This window comes from Pipistrellus hanaki (genome assembly GCF_964339955.1).
Source record: "Pipistrellus hanaki genome assembly, chromosome: 4".
NCBI classification, from domain to species: domain Eukaryota; kingdom Metazoa; phylum Chordata; class Mammalia; order Chiroptera; family Vespertilionidae; genus Pipistrellus; species Pipistrellus hanaki.
The window spans coordinates 96,742,060-96,762,519 of NC_140506.1; the positions used below are offsets into that span (position 1 = coordinate 96,742,060).

The 20,460-nt window shown below is 47.8% G+C and overlaps 1 protein-coding gene across 3 annotated transcripts in view; it reads left to right on the forward strand.

Annotated features, from left to right (window-relative positions):
• ITGAD (integrin subunit alpha D) overlaps window positions 1-20,460 on the forward strand; it is a 37,892-nt gene that overhangs the window by 11,632 nt on the left and 5,800 nt on the right. The window contains exons 8-23 of one of the 3 annotated variants that reach the window (XM_084883106.1): window positions 862-1,015; window positions 1,157-1,307; window positions 1,504-1,577; window positions 2,597-2,726; window positions 2,829-2,971; window positions 3,127-3,267; window positions 3,355-3,564; window positions 12,187-12,317; window positions 12,419-12,576; window positions 13,142-13,296; window positions 13,550-13,681; window positions 14,359-14,432; window positions 14,649-14,790; window positions 19,291-19,407; window positions 19,520-19,599; window positions 19,705-19,788. In XM_084883106.1, the coding sequence (XP_084739232.1) occupies window positions 862-1,015; window positions 1,157-1,307; window positions 1,504-1,577; window positions 2,597-2,726; window positions 2,829-2,971; window positions 3,127-3,267; window positions 3,355-3,564; window positions 12,187-12,317; window positions 12,419-12,576; window positions 13,142-13,296; window positions 13,550-13,681; window positions 14,359-14,432; window positions 14,649-14,790; window positions 19,291-19,407; window positions 19,520-19,599; window positions 19,705-19,788 (2,076 nt within the window). The remainder of the gene's footprint in view (window positions 1-861; window positions 1,016-1,156; window positions 1,308-1,503; window positions 1,578-2,596; window positions 2,727-2,828; window positions 2,972-3,126; window positions 3,268-3,354; window positions 3,565-12,186; window positions 12,318-12,418; window positions 12,577-13,141; window positions 13,297-13,549; window positions 13,682-14,358; window positions 14,433-14,648; window positions 14,791-19,290; window positions 19,408-19,519; window positions 19,600-19,704; window positions 19,789-20,460) is intronic. The other 2 variants (XM_084883107.1, XM_084883108.1) reach the window with 2 other exon arrangements.

Sequence of the window (20,460 nt, forward strand, 5' to 3'; positions counted from 1 at the left end):
CTGGCGCTGGGCAGTCAGGTGTCTGCAGGGTTACACGGGCACGGAGGGGAGAGCCCCGGGCTGCAGGCTCAGAGCACCCGCCGCGGGGCGACGGGCTGCACAGCTCTGAGAGGGACCGCTTCCGACAGGCCCTCGCGGTCACAGCGTGGCCTTGCTTGGTCCCGGAATCTCCTGGCACCGTTTGTCTCCATTGCCTATTGCTGCCTAACGACGCCCAGCTTCAGGGGCTCAGACCACAGCTCCTTTATTGCTATTGTCATGTCCGGGGCTCAGCCATGTCACACAGGCTCCCGTCCCTCGTGTGGCCGGTCAGGGGGCGCCGAGGCTGGAACGGGAGAGCGGCACCGGGTAGCTAGGCCTCTCTCCTTGGCTCAGGGCTGGCTCCCCACGGGGCAAAGCCACCGTAACTGGCAGGGTCTCTTCCACTGCATGCGGGCGAGTAGAGCAAGCCCCGGGCAGATTCAGCGTGGGAAGGGGGTTGGTGGGGCTCCTGGGGCCATCTTGGGAGACCGGCTATGGCACTATCCTCACTCTCCACTCTCGTCGTGATGGAGGGAAGCAGAGGCTCAGAGAGCCGGAGTGGCTCGCCCGCAGCGGCTGACCCCGGAGCTCCCGCCCACCACGCTGCCTCCGGAGCGAGTCCATCTCGGATGGACCTCCAGGAGCAGGGACCCTGCGAATCCTCGCTATTGGCTTTTCCGGTCCCCGTCAGCATGGCTTTCCGGAAGGGCTGCGCGGACTTCTCACATGCCGGTCAGGCTGGGGCGCCTGGACTCCCCGGCCCTCGGATGAGCTACTGGTGCTGAGACAATTTCTTCCCAGTCAGAGCCCTCAGCAGCATCTCCCCGTCCTCCCCGGCAGGAAGGATCTGTTTCACAGTCAGAACGGGGCCCGCGAACGTGCCAAGAAGATCCTCATTGTCATCACGGACGGACAGAAATACAAGGACCCCCTGGAATACAGCGACGTCATCCCCGCGGCCGAGAGGGCAGGCATCGTCCGCTACGCCATCGGGGTGCGCCCTCTCCCTCCGCAAGCCCAGGCTGGGCCTGCATCTCGGGGGGCGGGTGGGGTGGGCTCCTCCACACCGCCCCCCACCCCCACCCCACGGCCCAGCGGCAGAGGGCCGGCGCTCCGCTCAGCCCCCTCTCTGCAGGTGGGAGATGCTTTCCAGGAACCGGCCGCCCGGCGGGAGCTGGACGTCATTGGCTCAGCGCCCTCGCAGGACCACGTGTTCAAGGTGGACAACTTTGCGGCGCTCGGCAGCATCCAGAAGCGGCTGCAGGCGAAGATCTTCGCCGTGGAGGGTAACTGGGGAAGGAGCCGGGGTCTCAGGACTGAAGGTGTGCGGACCCGGTTGTCCCCTGCGGGTCTGAAGGCTCACCCCCTGTCGCAGCGCACAGCACACCCAAACCTGACCCACGCCCCAGGCCACGGCCCCTCCCTCTCTCTGAGCCCTTGCGGCCCCACGGCCTCCGGAGCCTCAGTGGCCTGTTCCCGCAGGAACCCAGTCGAGGACAAGCAGCGCTTTCCAGTATGAGATGTCCCAAGAGGGCTTCAGCGCAGTGCTCACCACGGTGGGTGGAGCGTGTGCGTGGCAAACAGGTCTCGGCCCCGCCCTGGGTTCCCCCTGGGCTGGCCACTGGGACCCAGCAGTAAACAGGAAAGCAGACCCTGTCCTCAGCTCCCGTCTGTTCCGGGGGAGAGGATCAGGGGGTGTGGGAGCTGGGACACGGCAGAGCACAGATTAGCCAATGCTTCTCTCGTGGAGGCGGTGACAACCAGGAAACCACACACATTCACATGGTGCTGAGGGTCGGGACAGAGCCAGAGAGGGGCTCGGACGAGACCCGGGTGGTGACTGAAGCTGGATGATGAGGAAGGGCCGACCCTGGAAACGCGTGGGGAGAGCATGCCAGGCAGAGGGGAAAGTGCGTGCAAAGGACCTGGGGCAGGAACAAGGTCACTGCCGCGGAGAGCTGGAAGGCCAGCACAGCCGGGCAGAGCGAAGGGCAGGTGGAAGGAGAGGGCCATGGCCAGGGCCGTGGGAAGGGCCTCACCATGCAGACTCAGACATGACACATCGCGTGCCTTGTCCAAAGGCCGGTGTGTGGTCCATGTGTCCAGAGGTTCCAGGCAGTTTGAGGAGAGAGCAAGGGGACCTAGAGCTGGCCATGAACTGGTCCCTGAGATGAGCCATGGTGCTATGGGCTCGTTATACGCTTCTCTCTACTTCTGTAAAAGTCCTAAACTATCCACAACCAGCAGTTCCCCAGTAAACGGTCTGAGTGGAGCAGGAAATGGCTTCCCGGGAGGAGCAACCCCAGGAGGGAGGAGGCTGCGGCTTCCAGAGGGAGGCGCTGAGTCCCAGCAGGAGAGGACTGGTGCCTGGCAAGGCCTGGTGACGGGTGCCATCCTTGTTCCCAGGAGGGTGGTGGCTGCACACTTGGGTTTGAGGAGACCTAACCCTGGGCAGTGAGAGGTGGTGAGGTGACCGGCAGGGCCCGGATGGGGAAGAGGAATTCCAATGATGAGTGAGGCTGCTGTGGAGGTGCTCTCTCCTCGCCCCCAGCTCAGCCCCAGACCTTTCTCCCAGGAAGGACCGGTTCTGGGCGCTGTGGGGAGCTTCGGCTGGTCTGGAGGTGCCTTCCTGTACCCCCAAAATATGAAACCCACCTTCATCAACATGTCCCAGGAGAATGTGGACATGGCAGACTCCTACCTGGGTGAGAGGCTTTGGCTGGGAGGACAGGGGGAAGGTGAGGGGGCAGGAGATGGGGGGAGGGGAGGGCAGGAGGCGGCCTTTGTGCTGAGGCCCAGCCCCCCAGGTTACTCCGCCGAGCTGGCCCTTTGGAAGGGGGTGCAGAGCCTGGTCCTGGGGGCGCCCCGCCACCAGCACACCGGGAAGGCCGTCCTCTTCACGCGGGAGGCCGGGCAGTGGAGGCCGAAGGCTGAGGTCCCAGGGGCCCAGGTGGGTGTGGGGGCCCTGAGGGGGGGTCTCCGGGGAGGAGGGAGCAGAAGGGGTTCGGGACTCTGGGGGGAGGCCCTGTGCCCAGGGAGAGGCGGGACCTGGCCCAGGGGTGTCTGTGCCAGGGCAGACAGGGTGACCTGAGGCTCTGCCTCCAGATTGGCTCCTACTTCGGGGCCTCCCTCTGCTCCGTGGACGTGGACAGAGATGGCAGCTCCGACCTGGTCCTCGTCGGGGCTCCCCACTACTACGAGCCGACCCGGGGGGGCCGGGTGTCTGTGTGCCCCTTACCCCGGGGGGTGAGTGGCTGAGGGGACCTGCTGGGTGGGGCTGGGTGTGGGGGGGAGGGTTGCCGGGTTGGGACTGGCGCTGCTTCTGTTCTGCAGAGGGCCAGGTGGCAGTGCCAGGCCGTGCTCCGCGGGGAGCAGGGCCACCCCTGGGGCCGCTTTGGGGCGGCCCTGACCGCGCTGGGGGACGTGAACGGGGACAAGCTGGCGGACGTGGCCATCGGGGCCCCGGGGGAGCAGGAGAACCGGGGAGCCGTGTACCTGTTCCACGGAACGTCAGGGCTGGGCATCAGCCCCGCCCACAGCCAGGTGAGGCCCCTCCTCAGCCGCCTTCGCATTTCTTAGATCCACCTGCTGCTGCTCCTCTGCCCCCCAACCCCCCTCCGCACACACACACACACACACACCTGCTCCCTTGGCAGGAGCCATGCCCTCCTCCTCTCAGTGGCCTGTTTCCCTGACGTCCACCAGGCCCACTACACAGACTGTCTCCTCTCTCCTTGGTTCCAGCAGGCTTCGGCTTGTTGTGGGCAGCTTATTGTTCAGAGACTGTAGCTGATGGTTAAGAGACTGTAGCTAGTGGTTAAGAGGCTGTAGCTGGTGGTTTAGAGACTGTAGCTGGTGGTTAAGAGGCTGTAGCTGGTGGTTAAGAGACTGTAGCTAATGGTTAAGAGGCTGTAGCTGGTGGTTAAGACTGTAGCTGGTGGTTAAGAGACGGTAGCTGGTGGTTAAGAGACTGTAGCTGGTGGTTAAGAGACTGTAGCTGGTGGTTAAGAGGCTGTAACTGATGGTTAAGAGACTGCAGCTGATGGTTAAGACTGTAACTAATGGTTAAGAGACTGTAGGCCCATGTAAATGCCTGGCCAGCAGGTCAGCTGTGTGCCTTTAGGCAAAGGACTGAGTTGGCTTTAGTTTCCTTCTATGAAACATTTTTTTTTTTTTTTTTTTTTTTTCTGATAGCATTACAATTAATTTTCTAAAGTACAAATTTTCTAGATGTAATTTACTTTCAGGATATTTTTCCTTACATGATATTCTTCTACTTTCCCCCTTTTTGATTTAAATATTAGGAAGCTTTTGGAAATTTTATAATGTAGTATTTAAAAAAATATATATTTTATTGATTTTTTACAGAGAAGAAGGGAGAGAGATAAAGAGTTAGAAACATCGATGAAAGAGAAACATCAATCAGCTGCCTCCTGCACACCCCCCACTAGGGATGTGCCTGCAACCAAGGTACATGCCCTAGACCAGAATTGAAACCGGGACCCCTCAGGCCGACGCTCTATTCACTGAGCCAAACTGGTTTTGGCTATAATGTAATCTTGATAACTTTTATTTATTTTTTTTTTTTTTTAATTTATTTATTTATTTATTTATTTATTTTTTACATATTTTCTTGATTTTTTTTTTTATTGCCCCCCTCCCTCCCTCCCACACATCCCCTCCCTCCCCATAGTTTTATGTCCATTGGTTGTACTTATATGCATTTATACAAGTCCTTCGGTTGATCTATTATCTCCCCCTGATATCCCTACCCTCCCCACTGTAATTTGACAGTCTGCCTGTTGCTTTACTTTCTCTATATCTGTCTCTTGGTTCATCAGTTTATAAAGATCTTTATCATCCACCGATGTGTGAGGTCATGTGGTGTTTCTCTTTCGTTGATTGGCTTATTTCACTCAGCATGATGCTCTCCAATTCCATCCAGGTTGCTGCAAATGATGAGAATTCCTTCTTCTTTATGGCAGCATAGTATTCCATTGTGTAGATGTACCATAGTTTTTGGATCCAATCATCTGCTGACGGGCACCTAGGCTGTTTCCAAATTCTGGCTATTGTAGATTGTGCTGCTATGAACATAGGGGTGCATATATCCTTTCTGATTGGTGTTTCTAGTTTCTTGGGATATATTCCTAGAAGTGGGATTACTGGGTCAAATGGGAGTTCCATTTTCAGTTTTTTGAGGAAACTCCACACTGTTCTCCACAGTGGTTGCACCAGTCTGCATTCCCACCAGCAGTGCACGAGAGTTCCTTTTTCTCCGCAACCTCGCCAACACTTGTCGTTTGTTGATTTGTTGATGTTGGCCATTCTGACAGGTGTGAGATGGTACCGCATTGTTGTTTTGATTTGCACCTCTCGGATACTTAGTGACTTTGAGCATGTTTTCATGTGCCTTTTGGCCTTCCTTCTGTCTTCTTTTGAAAATATTCTGTTTAGGTCCATTGCCCATTTTTTAATTGGATCATTCATCTTCCTTTTATTTAGTTGTATAAGCTGTCTGTAAATGTTGGAGATTAAACCTTTATCAGTGGTAATATTTGCAAATATGATCTCCCACACCGTGGGCTTTCTTGTTGTTTTATTGATGGTTTCTTTTGCTGTAAAAAAGCTTTTTATTTTGAAGTAGTCCCATTTGTTTATTTTCTCTTTAGCTTCCATTGCCCTAGGGGCAGTATCAGTGAAGAAGTTATTTTGGCATACGTCTGAGATTTTGCTACCTGTGGATGCTTCTAGTATTTTTATGGTTTCCCGTCTGATGTTTAAGTCCTGTATCCATTTTGAGTTTATCCTTGTGAATGGTGTAAGTTGGTGATCTAGTTTCATTCTTTTGCATGTGTCTTTCCAATTTTCCCAACACCATTTATTGAAGAGACTGTCTTGACTCCATTGTATATTCGTGCCTCCTTTGTCAAATATTAATTGAGCATAGTGATTTGGGTTGATATCTGGGTTCTCAATTCTATTCCATTGATCTATTTGTCTGTTCTTGTGCCAGTACCAGGCTGTTTTGAGAACAGTGGCTTTGTAGTATAGTTTGAAGTCTGGTATTGAGATCCCTCCTACTTTACTCTTCTTTCTCAGAATCGCTGTGGCTATTCGGGGTCTTTTATTGTTCCAAATGAACTTTTGGAGAGTTCTTTCTAGGTCAGTGAAATATGTCGTTGGTATTTTAATGGGGAGTGCATTGAACCTATAGATTGCTTTAGGAAGTATGGACATTTTGATGATGTTGATCCTACCAATCCATGAACATGGTATGTTCTTCCATCTCCTTACATCTTCCTCTATCTCTTTTTTCAGTGTCGTGTAGTTTTCCGCAAATAGGTCCTTTATTTCTTTAGTTAAATTTATTCCTAGGTATCTTAATTTTTTTGGTGCGATGGTGAATGGAATTGCTTTTTTAGCCTCTGTTTCTGTAGTTTCACTATTGGTGTATAGAAATGCCATGGATTTCTTGGCATTAATTTTATATCCTGCTACGTTGCCAAATTCATTTATTAAGTCAATTAGTTTTTTAATGGAGTCTTTTGGGTTTTTTATGTACAATATCATGTCATCTGCAAATAAGGATAACTTTACTTCTTCTTTTCCAATTTGGATGCCTTTTATTTCCTCCTCTTGTCTAATTGCAATGGCTAGTACTTCCAGAACTATGTCAAACAGGAGTGGCGAGAGTGGGCATCCCTGTCTTGTTCCTGTTCTTAGAGGGAATGGTTTTAGTTTTTGCCCATTGAGTATAATGTTGGCTGTGGGTTTATCATATATAGCTTTTATTATGTTGAGGTATGATCCTTGTACTCCCACTTTTTTAAGAGTTTTTAACAGGAAAGGGTGTTGGATTTTGTCAAATGCTTTTTCTGCGTCAATTGATATGACTATATGATTTTTATCTTTCAATTTGTTTATGTGATGTATCACGTTTATTGATTTGCGGATATTGTACCATCCTTGCATTCCTGGAATAAATCCTACTTGGTCATGGTGTATGATCTTTGTGATGTTCTTCTGGAGTCGATTTGCTAGAATTTTGTTGAGGATTTTGGCATCTATGTTCATGAGGGATATTGGCCTGTAATTTTCTTTCATTGAGTTGTCTTTATCTGGTTTTGGTATTAGGGTGATGTTGGCTTCATAGAAGGAGTTCGGAAGTGTTCCTTCCTCTTGGATTTTTTGGAATAGTCTGAGGAGGATAGGTTTTAGTTCTTCCTTGAATGTTTGGTAAAACTCTCCTGTGAAGCCATCTGGCCCTGGGCTTTTGTTTGCTGGAAGCTTTTTGATGACGGTTTCAATTTCTTCCCACGTCACTGGTCTATTGAGATTTTTAGATTCTTCCTGATTGAGTTTTGGCAGTTTGTATTTTTCTAGGAATATGTCCATTTCCTCCAGGTTGTTTAGTTTGTTGGAATAGAGTTGTTCGTAGTATTTTGTAACAATCTGTTGTATTTCGGTGGGGTCTGTTGTTATTTCACCTCTTTCATTTCTGATTTTGTTTATTTGGGTCCTCTCTCTTTGTTTCTTGGTTAGCCTGGCTAGAGGTCCATCAATCTTGTTTATCCTTTCGAAGAACCAGCTCTTGGTTTTGTTGATCTTATGTATTGTTTCTTTGGTCTCTATGTCATTTATCTGTGCTCTGATTTTTGTTATTTCCTTCCTTCTGCTTACACTGGGCTTTTCTTGTTGCTCTTTTTCTAACTCTTTGAGTTGTAGAGTTAGTTCATCTGTTACCATTTTTTCTAGTTTTTTGCAATAGGCTTGTAAGGATATGAACTTCCCTCTCAAAACTGCTTTTGCTGTGTCCCATAGATTTTGGATTGTTGTGTTTTCATTGTCATTTGTTGCCAGGATGTTTTTAATTTCTTCCTTGATTTCTCTGGTAACCCAGTCCTTGTTTAATAGCATGTTGTTTAGTCTCCATGTATTTGATTTCTTTGGATTATTTTTATTGTAATTAATTTCCAGTTTTATGCCACTATGGTCTGAGAAGATGCTTGATATGATTTCTATCTTCTTGAATTTGAATAGACTCTGCCTATGTCCCAAAATGTGGTCTATCTTTGAGAATGTCCCATGTGCACTTGAGAAGAATGTATATTCTGTGGCTTTGGGGTGGAATGTTCTAAAGATGTCAATTAATTCCATCTGGTCTAGTGAGTCGTTTAGGATTGATATTTCTTTGCTGCTTTTTTGTTTAGATGATTTGTCGAAGGGTGACAGTGGGGTATTAAAATCTCCTACTATGATTGTATTGCTATTAATCTCTCCCTTAATGTCCTCCAGCAGTTTTTTTATGTATTTGGGTGCTCCTGTATTGGGTGCATATATATTTACCAGGGTTATTTCTTCTTGTTGGATTGTACCCTTTAGTATTATGAAGTGACCTTCATTATCTCTTGTTATGTCCTTCACTCTGAGATCTAATTTGTCAGATATAAGTATTGCTACCCCAGCTTTTCTTTCCTTTCCATTTGCCTGGAAAACTTTTTTCCATCCCTTCACCCTCAGTCTGTGTGCATCTTTTTTTCTGAGGTGGGTTTCTTGTAGGCAACAGATGTAAGGGTCTTGTTTTCTTATCCAATCTGACACCCTATGTCTTTTGATTGGAGCATTTAATCCATTTACATTTAAGGTTATTATTGATAGGTACTCATTTGATGGCATTTTTATTCTATACCCATGTTCCTTCTTCAATTCCTATTTCTTTATTTTTACAGTAGACCCTTTAGCATTTCTTGCATTGCTGGTTTGGTGGAGATAAATTCCTTCAGTCTTTTTTTGTCTGTGAAGCTCCTGATTTCCCCTTCAATTTTGATTGATAGTCTTGCTGGGTACAGTATTCTTGGATTCAAACCCTTCCTTTGCATGACTTTGTATATTTCATCCCATTCCCTTCTGGCCTGATATGTTTCTGTTGAGAAATCAGTTGCTAGTCTGATGGGGGTTCCTTTGTAAGTAACTTTCTGTCTCTCTCTGGCTGCTTTTAAGATTCTTACTTTGTCGTTGTTGTTTGCCACTTTAATTATAATGTGCCTTGGCGTCTGTCTTCTGGGATTCATTTTGCTTGGGACTCTGCGAGCATCTTGGATTTGTGTGGGTTTTTTCTTCTCTATCTCAGGAAAGTTTTCTGTCATTATTTCTTGAAATACTTTTTCCACGTCTACCTCAGTTTCCTTTCCTTCTGGAACCCCTATTATTCGAATATTATTTTGTTTTGTAATGTCCCAAAGCTCCCGTAGGCTCTCCTCCTGCTTTTTAATCTTTTTTTCTAGAAGCTGCTCTAATTGGGTATTTTTTTCCATCTTGTCTTCTAGCTCACTGATGCGGTCTTCCGCTTCATCTAGTCTACTCTTGATGCTTTCTATTGAGTTCTTCATGGTAGCGATGTCATTTTTCATTTCTTCTTGGTTCTTCCTCAATTCCTGATGGTTCTTCCTCATTTCTTCTTGGTTATTGTCAAATTTCTCTTCCATTCTTTTTAGCCAACCAATAATCATTATTCTGAACTCTTGCTCTGGTAGGCTGCTTGCCTCTGGCTCGTTTACTTCCTTTTCTGGTGATGCCTGCTTTTCTTTCATTTGTGGGGTGTTTCTTTGTCTTCCCATGGTATCTCTTTTCAGGATGTCTGGTTATGTGGTGTTCTTTCTCTTGCGTTAATTTATAGGTGCAAAATACAACACTACCATGTACAACACGAGAGGCACTTAACAGGAATGTATTTACAATATTAATAACCTCTAATAAAGGTAACCCCTAGCGATAGGCAAATTAGGGTATAGGAGAGAAGGAAGGAAGGAAGGTAAAAATAAAATAAAGAAAAATTAAAAAAAAAAAAAAGTCAAAGAAGAAATAAAGTAATGACAAAATGAAGTTAGAAAACAGGGAGAAAAAGAAGAGAGAGAGAGAAAGAGAGAGAGAGAGAGAGAGAGAGAGAGAGAGAGAGAGAGAGAGAAGAAGCAAACTAAAAAAATGGGAAACAAACTATATATATGTGGAGAAAATTGCCATAGATCAACCACTGAGCCCAGCCAATGCCGGTAACAATACTTGGAGATTAATACAAACTACAATACAATATCCACTATTATTAAGTAAGGTTATGATATACAGAAGTCAAAGAAACAAACAAAAACAGAGGATTTAAAAAAAATTACAAAGCAACAATAACAACACTGGAATAAGCATAACAATTTCACTGAAAAGCACCAATATTCACAATAATCAACCTTCACTCAAACAATGAGAAAAGGATAGAAAGTAGAACCGGTTTTTTTTTGTGTGTTTTTTTTAACTAGTTAATATAGTGCAGAGAGTGATATTTATACACTTGTATCAGGGGTTGGAACTTAGATCTATGAGTATAGTGAGAGCTTTAGCAGGGGGTATACAGAAAGAATAGAGGAAAAACTAAAGCCGGAAAGGGATAGGATAAACTGGAGACTAAAAGGTTAAAGTTTAGTAAGAGAGTGATGGGGTAAAGGTCGAATTGAGATAGGGTTGAATGATGCTATAGTAGAGATTAAAATAGAATGAAGGTTACTCCCAATGTAAAATAAAGACGAAGTAAAATGGTACTGGGGAGGAAAAGAAAAAGAAAAAAAAATTGCAAAATAGCAGTAGTAATAGTGAAGATAGAGATTGAAAAATGTAATAATTGAAAAGGTAAAATCAAGTAAGGAAAAAAGAAAAAAAATCGTTTCTGAAGTAAAAGATGTAAAAAATGAAAATTAAATAAAAAATGTAAAAAATGAAAATAAAATAAAGAATAGTATAATTAGCATAAAATTGTCCAGTAGAGTTCAATCACTTCCTCTGTTATTGTATTTGGTATGCCTGGTTCTTGGATCAGAGAGTCTTGCAGTTCCCAGCTTTCCACTGCACCTCAGTTTTGTAAGGTAGTCCTTAATTTTAGGCAGGCTATATCTTAGTTATTTGTGTCCATTTATTTATTTTTGATTAATTAAAAGAAAAAGAAAAAGAAAAAAGAAAAAAAAAAAAAAAAAAAAAAAGGCAGTTTGTAGTTCAGCCCTTAGGTGTCAGTGTTACTGGTTTGACCTCCCAGACTTTGGTTGCTCTGGCCTTCTTTCTCTCTGGGGGCGGGCCCTCGCAGCTCTCCCGGGCTACAATATAGGCGGGGCCACGGCCGCTCTGGGGGCGGGGCCTCGCGGCGCTCCGGGCCGCGGTGCTCTGGGCCGCTCTGGGGCCGGGGCCTCACAGCGCTCCTGGTGGCGCGCTCAGGGCCGCTCTGGGGGCGGGGCCTCGCGGCGCTCCGGGCCGCGGTGCTCTGGGCCGCACTGGGGCCGGGCCTCGCGGCGCTCCTGGTGGCGCGCTCAGGGCCGCTCTGGGGGCGGGGCCTCGCTGGAGCAATGGCGCTATCGCAGCCTGAACTCTCAGCCTAGCCACGCAAACTCTGACCTTTCTGTGGGTGGTTGAAGAGCTTCCTTGAATCCACCCGCTTGCTCCGATCGGGGCGCCACAGGTGCTCGATGGACTCCTCGGCTGTGGGTTTTCCAGGCCTCAGAGAAGCTGCTCCCTTCCTGGTAGGGTGGCGCCGCCTTTGCGCTGAGCCCGGAGCTCCGGGAGAAGTCGGGAGTGCTGGCCGCTTGGTCAGGAAAAATTGTCCAGCGGACACTTCCTTACCTTCCTAGAGTGATCCGCTGCCCCTTAGCTGCTAATCAACATTCCCTGAGCGACTCAGATGTTGCTTCTATCTGTTTTGGGACCGGGGTCAGAACAAGTCCGTCTGTTCGGTCGCCATCTTCAAGCTCCGCCCCCTCCTTCTATGAAACATTAAATAACTAATCCACTCCATAGACTGTGTGTAAATATAGCTCAATGGGAGTCCGTTCATCCAACATTTATGAATAAACACAAATAAATTAATAACTGGCTCTATTGCGTTCCCACTGTGATGCTTTTATTTTGTCGTCAACCTGCACCCTCATGACGAGTTGGCCCCGGAGCGCCCCCTCTCTTTGTCCAGGGTCCCTGAGACCCTCACTCTGCCTGCCTGCCATCCTACTCCCCCCACCCCCCGTCGCTTCTGTCCAGTTTCCCCACTCCGATCCCATTCGCTGCAGCTTCCTTCCCAAACCTTCGTCAGCTCTCCCCAGCGCCTCCCTGACCTCCTCTTTTCTCCTCCCTGGCCAGCGTGTCACGGGCTCCCAGCTCTCCCCCAGGCTCCAGCATTTCGGGCAGTCGCTGAGTGGCGGTCAGGACCTCACCCAGGATGGACTGGCAGACCTGGCTGTGGGGTCCCGGGGTCACGTGCTGCTGCTCAGGTGACAGCCCCCACATCCCACCCTGCTTGGCGTGCATCTGACCTGCCCTTCCTCGTCCTCCCAGAGGCAGATCCTCTCCTCAGCCCTGTGTGTGCCCCCAGGAGCCGGCCAGTGCTGAGCGTGGGGGTGGCCATCAGCTTCGCCCCCTCCGAGGTGGGGCAGGCTGAGCACCAGTGCCTGGGAGAGGTGCCCTCCCCGCTGGAAGCTGGGAGCGCCACCGTCTGTCTCACTGTCCGCAAAAGCTCACCCGACCGGCTGGGTGAGTCTCCTCCAGTGGGCCCAGTCCCTCAGCCCCAGGCCCAGCCCTATCCTCAGAACCCATGGGCCCTGAAGCCAAGTCTCACTGCACACCCACTTCTGCTGGTGGCGGAGACCTGGGTCCCTTCTCGCCCCCTCTCCCCGCCCGCCCAGGCCAGAGGTCTGCCTCCAGCGTCAGTCTGGAGTCCGTGCACCTCCCTCCCCCACCAGCCACTGCCCGCCGAGAGGCCGCCCACTTCTTCCTCCTGGGCTTGGAGCTCTCCCCATGTCTGTTCTCCACCTTCCCGTCCTCCTCCTGGAGGGACTAGTCCTCCTCCGAGTGACCTGGCCTCCTCACAGCCCTGCTTAACCCCCCAGCTCTCCCCTTCCCCTTGTTTGTAAAGACCACCTCCTCTCCACAGCGCCCCAGTGACCCGGCCCCTCCCCCACGCCAGCCTCTCCTGGCCCGTTCCCCCTAATCCACGTGGACCATAGGAACTGCTCAGCAATATCTGTTGCATGAAAACACGAGACAGGACCCTGGAGGTTCTCTTTCCCTTTCTGTCCTCCATTCTCCTCCGCTTCAGGCGACGTCCAAAGCTCTGTGAGGTATGACCTGGCGCTGGACCCCGGCCGGCTGGTTTCTCGCGCCGTCTTTGAAGAGACCAAGAACTGGACTGTGGCTCGAAGAAAAGTCTTGGGGCTGGGAGAGCACTGTGAGACCCTGAAGTTGCTTTTACCTGTGAGGACTTTGCATTCTGGGAAAGGGAGAGGGAGGAGGAGGGAGAGGGGGAGCCCAGGCTGGCACCCCTGTTCCCCGCTGAGTGAGGTGGGAAGCGGAGGCGGAGAGAGGGAAGTTGGGGTCAGAGAAGCTGGTTAGGGCGCTGTGGATTGTGGGAAATGAATCCGGTGGAGGGGAAGCCGCTCTCCCCCCACCCCCCCTCGGGGAAAGGAGGGAGGCAGAGAGGGGTTCTTAAAAGCCCATCCTCCCTCAGGACTGCGTGGAGGACGTGGTGAGCCCCATCACCCTGCGGGTCAACTTCTCCCTGGTGGGGCAGCCCATCCCCTCCGCCCAGAACCTGCGCCCTGTGCTGGCCGTGGGCTCCCAGGACCTCTTCACGGCTTCTGTGAGTCTGTCTCCCGATCAGGCCCCAGGGGTGTGCTGACTTTCATTGTCTCCATGTGCGTTAGAAACTCCAGTAGCTCCCAATCGCCCACTAACCACATGGAGTCCAAAAGGGCACCCCCCCCCCCCCACATCACAGAGACCCTGTCCGCTTGGACCCTACACACACACACACACACACACACACACACACACTCCGGTTTTCATTCGCAGACCCTTCCTAACGTGTCTCATCCCTACCCCTGTGTCTTTGTCCCTGTTGTACCTCTTATGTGGAGGACATCTTCTCTCCACCTCAGCGATCCTTAGGCCCTGAAGCCCCAGTCTTACCTCCCTTTCTTTGGGAATCCACACTCTGCATCTGTCTCTTCTTCTCTGGCCTCGTAGCATGTCACGGTGACGTGCCACATATCACATACCTGGAGTCATAGCCGTGTGCATCTACCTCTGTGACTCTTTTCAAGTTGCTCTCTCAGCAAGAACCAGTTCTATTCACCTGTAGTTTCTACCTTTCCTACCTCTCCAACCCCATCCAACCCAAAGCCTGGCCGAGTATCGACTCTTAACAATGTCTGTGGGTGTGGGCTCAGTAATGCTCACTGTTGATGAGTGCTCTTAATGAGGGAGTTAGGGAAGGAGTAAGACATCGATGGGAAGAGACCTACTGTTTTGCTGCAGCTCCCCTTTGAGAAGAACTGTGGGCAAGATCGCCTCTGTGAAGGGGACTTGAATGTCCACCTCAGCTTCTCAGGGTGAGTGCTCTCTCCTCCCACATCCAGGCATGCAAGCTTTTGGGTCTCCCACCAGCAGGATGAGTGCTTGTGTTCCCCTTTGGCTGTCGTTATAACAGAAATGATTGGAATGTTCTCAGCTAATAGCTCATGAGCTCCCAGTGTCCTGCCCCTGCCCCTGATCCCATTCCAAACCCTTTCCAGTGGAATCTCTCTCCAGTGTACTTCCTCCTTCAGCCTGCAGGCCCTGGTGGTGGGAAGCTCCCCAGAACTCAACCTGACAGTGGCTGTGTGGAATGAGGGTGAGGATTCCTACAGAACTGTGATCACCTTCTACTACCCGGCAGGGCTGTCCTATCGGCGAGTATTGGGAATTCAGGTAAATAGCTCCTTGGGGTCTGGTTGGTTGGGACCTTTCCCCTGCCCTGGCTTATAGTAGGCTCCTTTTATGTCTTCTATGATAAAAGATAAAACACACCGAAAAGGCCGAAACTGGTTTGGCTCAATGGATAGAGAGCGTCGGCTTGGGGACTGAAAGGTCCCGGGTCTGATTTCTGTCAAGGGCATGTACCTTGGTTGCGGGCATATCCCCAGTAGGGGGTGTGCAAGAGGCAGCTGATCGATGACTCTCTCTCATCGATGTTTCTAACTCTCTATCTCTCTCCCTTCCTCTCTGTACAAAATCAATAAAATATATTTTAAAAAACACACACACACAGAAAAGTGCGTAAAGCAGATATACACTTTAACAAATAATATTAAGTAAATGTCTATGCAATTAGCACCCCGGTGGGAAATAAATCCAGGTCAAGAAATAAAATAAGGGGGCTCTCAATATTCACCTTTCCTCATCAAACCTCACTCTCTCCCCAAAGTAATCGCTATCTGACTTGTGATAATCACTCCTTGTATTTCTTTTTTTTTTAAATATATTTTATTGATTTTTTATAGAGAGGAAGAGAGAGGGATAGAGAGTCAGAAACATCGATGAGAGAGAATCATCGATCAGCTGCCTCTTGCACACTCCCTACTGGGGATGTGCCCGCAACCAAGGTACATGCCCCTGACTGGAATCAAACCCGGGACCTTTCAGTCCGCAGGCCAGCGCTCTATCCACTGAGCCAAACCGGTTTCGGCATACTCCTTGTATTTCTTTATAGTTTTTACCACCCATGAGTACATCCCTAATGCTGTTCAATTTTGCCAATATTTGAGCTTTATTTGAATAGAAACATGTTACTTTCTTTGGTCTTTCTTCTTTTCTTTAATGCTGTGTTTGTGAGATTCATTCTTATTATTGTTTGTGGCTGTGGAACATTTCACTGCTACATAGAAGCCCTTTTGTATGACTATTTCACCACTTATTTACCTGTTCTATAATTGACAGTCATTTTAAGTTGTTTCGTGGTTTTGGCCATGACCATTCTTGATGATATATTCTGGTGTGCCTATGCATTAATAGTTGGAAGGTACATACCACACGTGGGAATGCTGAATCGTTGGATAAGTGTGTCTTCAATTTTCATAAGTAAAGCCAAACCATTTTTACCTATCGACACTCTACCAGTAGTGTATGAGAGTTCTTGTGACTTTCATCCACTCCAACGCTTGTCATTATCCAATTTGTTAAATTTTCATCTATCAAGTAGGTGAGTGATAATATTTCCTTGCAGTTTTAATTTTCATTTCTCTAATAAAGTTGAAAAACTTTTCATACATTTCCTGGTCACTTGGGTATCTTCTTTTAGGAAGTTCCTGTCCAGGTCCTCTTCTTCTTCTATTGAGTTGTCCACCTTTTTCTTATTGAGTTGTAAGAGTTTTTACATATTCTGGTTTCTACTCCTTTTCCAGGTACATGTGCTCAAATATCTTTTCCAATAAATATCTTTGTTGTTTGTTGTTTTTCAGTCTCCTTATAGGGGCTTTTAATAAATGTCTTAATTTGATTGTGGTTGATTTTTATAAACCTTTAGTGTATTTTAAAATATTTTTTTATTTTTTAACCATAGTTGACACAATATTATATTAGTTTCAGGTGTACAAAATATTGATTAGACATTTATATAACTTACAAAGTATTCACCTCAATCAGTCTACTACCCATCTAATACCATACATGGTGACTACATTATTGATCACATTCCCCATGCTGTAACTTACATCCCCATGACTGTTTTTATGGCTGACAATTTGTATACCTTAATCTCCTGTGCTCCTTTTCTTTTTGTTAATACTCACCAGAAGATATTTTCTCCACTGAATTTTTGAGAGAGTGTAAGGGAGGTAAGGAGAAGGAGAGAGAGGGGGGGAGGGAGGGAGAGAGGGAGAGAAAGAGAGAGAGAGAGAGAGAGAGAGAGAGAGAGAGAGAGAGAGACAGAGACAGAGACAGAGACATTGATGTACAAGAAACACATTGGTTGGTTGCCTCCTGTACCCTCCCTGAATGGGGCTGGGATTGAACCTGCAACCCAGGTACATGCCCTGATCAGGAATTGAACCCACAGCCTTTGTTGCATTGATCGACACCCTATCCACAGAGCCACACTGGCCAGGGCCTCTTCCCCTTTTTCATTCATTCCCCCAAACCCCCTACCATCTGGAAACCATCAAAATGCTCTCTGTAGCTTTAAGTTTGTTTCTGTTTTTCTTGTTCATTTTTGTTTGTTTGTTTTTTAAAGTCCACATACAAGTGAAATCACATGACATTTATCTTTTTCTGTCTGACCCATTTCATTTAATGAAATTTTCTCCATTGAATTTTTGAGAGAGTGTAAGGGAGGTAGGGAGAAGGAGGGAGGGAGAGGGAGGAAGGGAGGGAGAGAGAGAAAGAGGGAGGGGAGGGGAGAGAGAGAGAGAGAGAGAGAGAGAGAGAGAGAGAGAGAGATTGATGTACAAGAAACACATGTCCATCCACACTAATGCAAATGAAAGATTTTATTCTCTTATGTAGCTGAGTAATATTTCTTTGTATATATGTACCACGTCTTCTTTATCCACTCATCCATCACACTGACACTTAGGCTGTTTCTATATCTTGGTCAATTGTAAACAATGCTGCAATGAATGGATAGATGCATATCTCTTTTTTAAAAGTATATTTCTATTGGTGTCAGAGAGGAAGGGAGAGGAAGAGAGAGATAGAAACATCAGTGATGAAAGGGAATCATTGATTGGTTGCCTCCTGCACCTACTGGAGATGGAGCCGACAACCCAGGCCTGTGCCCTTTGACAGAAATCAAACCCAGGATCCTTCAGTCCACAGACCGACGCTCCATCCACTGAGCCAAACCAGCCAGGGCGATGCATGTGTCTTTTTGTAGTGTTGGGTTTCTTTAAATAAATGCCCAGAACTGACATTGCTGAGTACTTGTTTGTCTCTTGTTATAGCTTTTGTTTTAAAGTCTATTTTGTCTAGTATAGTATTGTACCGCAGCTTCCTTTTCATTTCCATTTGCATAAAATATCTTTTCCCATCCCTTTACTTTTAGTCTGTGTGTATCTTTCATTCTGAGGTGGGTGTCTGGTAGACAGCAAACATATGAATCTTGTTTTCTTATGCATTCAGCTACCCTATGTCTTTTGATTGGAGCATTTAATACATTTACATTTAAAGCTATCATTGCCGTGCTCTTTAGCTAATCCCTTTAAATTCTTTATCCAGTCAACAAAATATTTAAATAGAGTCATTATTGATGGGTATGTAGATATTTCCATTATATTATTTATATTTTTATTTCTCTTCCTTCTCCCCTTCCTCCTTCCCTCTCCCTCCCTCTTCTCCTCCTCTCCTTCTCTTCCTTCTTCTTCCTCCTCCATTGCATACAATAATGATGAAGTTTTTCATTTTTATTTCTTCAAATAGGTTTTCAATTTCTTGCTCTCTCTTTTCTCATTCTGGCATCCCATGATGCACATGTTAGTACACTTGGTGTTGTCCCAGAGGCCTTTTAAACTGTGTGTTTTCTGCTCCATTGTTTTCCAATTGCAGAGTTAACCCTCTGCTTCATCTAAACTACTGTTGATTCCCTCTAAGGCAGTGGTCGGCAAACTCATTAGTCAACAGAGTGGGAAACCATGGCTCATGAGCTGCATGTGGCTCGAGAGCCACAGTTTGCCAACCACTGCTCTAAGGTATTCTTCATTTCAATTATTGTATTTTTCGTTTTTGACTGGTTCTTTTTGTTTCTAATCTCCATTCGTATGTTCCCCATCTCACTCGGCCACAACCCCTGCTGGCACTGGCACACTGAACTGGGGAGTCTGGTGTGGGGCTGAGACTCCTTGCTCCTCAGAAGGGACCCCCACAGCCAAAATATCCCTCCTGATTTTTAACCACCACACACAGGTTTGGGACCAACCTGTCCCATGTCTACTCCTCCTACCAGTCTCCATGTGGTTTCTTCTGTATGGCCTTAGTTATAGGACTTCTATTCAGCTAGTCTTTAGGTGCTTCTCAATGACGCTTGTACTGTAGTTTGTTTGTAGTTTAGATGTGGCCATGGGAGGAGCTGATCACAGAGTTTACCTGCTCTGCCATCTTGACCGGAGGTCCTCCTTTAGTGTTTTTATGTATGGATCTTATTTAAGATATATTTCCCTCCTCCAAGGTAATGAAAAAATACTCCCTTATATTACCTACTAAAAGCTTTATAATTTTGCCTTTTGACATTTAAGTCTTTTAGTTGGAATTTATTTTAATGGATGGAGTGAGACAGGAATCCAATTTGTTGTTTGTTTGTTTTTATATGGGCCAATTTTCCCGGCATAATTAATTGAAAGTTTTGTCCTTTCCTCTATTGCTCTGTAATGCCACCACTGTCATCTATGAAGCTCATATATGCATGTGGGTAACTGTTTTGGATTCTCTCTCCTCCTCCAGAAGCAGCCCCATCAGCGCCCACTTCACCTGGCATGTGAGGCAGAGCCCACAGGGAGTGAGAGCCTGAGGAGCAGTAGCTGTAGCATCAACCACCCCATTTTCCGAGGGGGCAGTAAGGTCAGTGCTTACCCCCAGATCCTCCTCCCTCTCCTCCCCGTCCTGACCCACTTCCTTCCCTCAGTGCCCCATAACCTTCCCTCTCCCCATTCCTCCTTCCTTCTGCCACCAGGGCACCTTCATAGTCACATTTGATGTTTTCTACAAGGCCACCCTGGGAGACAAGTTGCTTCTGAGGGCCAATGTCAGCAGGTAAGCCCAGACCAGGTCTGGTGTGTCCTCCACCCTCCAGGCTCCTGTACCAGCCTGAGATTCCTCTTTGGTTTCCTTCCCAACTGGGCTCCCCGCTCTCTCCAGTGAGAATAATAAGCCTGCAACCAACAAGACCACCTTCCAGCTGGAGCTCCCAGTGAGATACGCCGTCTACACAGTGATCAGCAGGTGACTATTCCCTGGCCCTTTCCTTGGGCCTCTGGCCTTCCTCCAAGGCCAGTACCTCCCCTGCAGCCCAGCCTGCTCTTTTGAGGATGGGTATCTAAACCAGTCCCTCTGGTTCCTCACATGTAAATATTTGTGACTCGCCATATGCTTATACAACATGCAGACATATCGTTTGTTGCGCTTCACAGATACTGTGTCTTTTACAAACAGGAGGTTTGTGGCAACCTCGGGTTAAGCAAGTCTATCTGTGCCATTTTCCAACAGGTTCGGATGGTTAGCATTGTTTAGCAAGGAAGTATTTTTTTTAATGAAGGTATGTTTATTGTTTAGACATAATGCTATTGCACTTAATAGACTACAGTGTTCATGGAAATATAACTTCGATAGGCACTGAGAAGCCAAAAGACTCGATGGACTCAATTGCTATATTTGCTTTATAGAGGCGGTCTGGTTCTGAACCCACAATATCTCTGAGGTGCGCCTGTGGCATAATTCTTGCTTCTTCTCTGCCACCCTGGCCTGCTGGGGGACGCACACACCATGCTGCTGTGTGCCACCTCCTCTCTCTGAGATGCAGCCTGGAGCCAGTCCTGTCCTTGGTGCTGACCAGGAGTGTGCCCAAGCTAAGCTACTGGACTGAGACTGAGGCTCTTCTCAGCCCTCGAGGCGGGA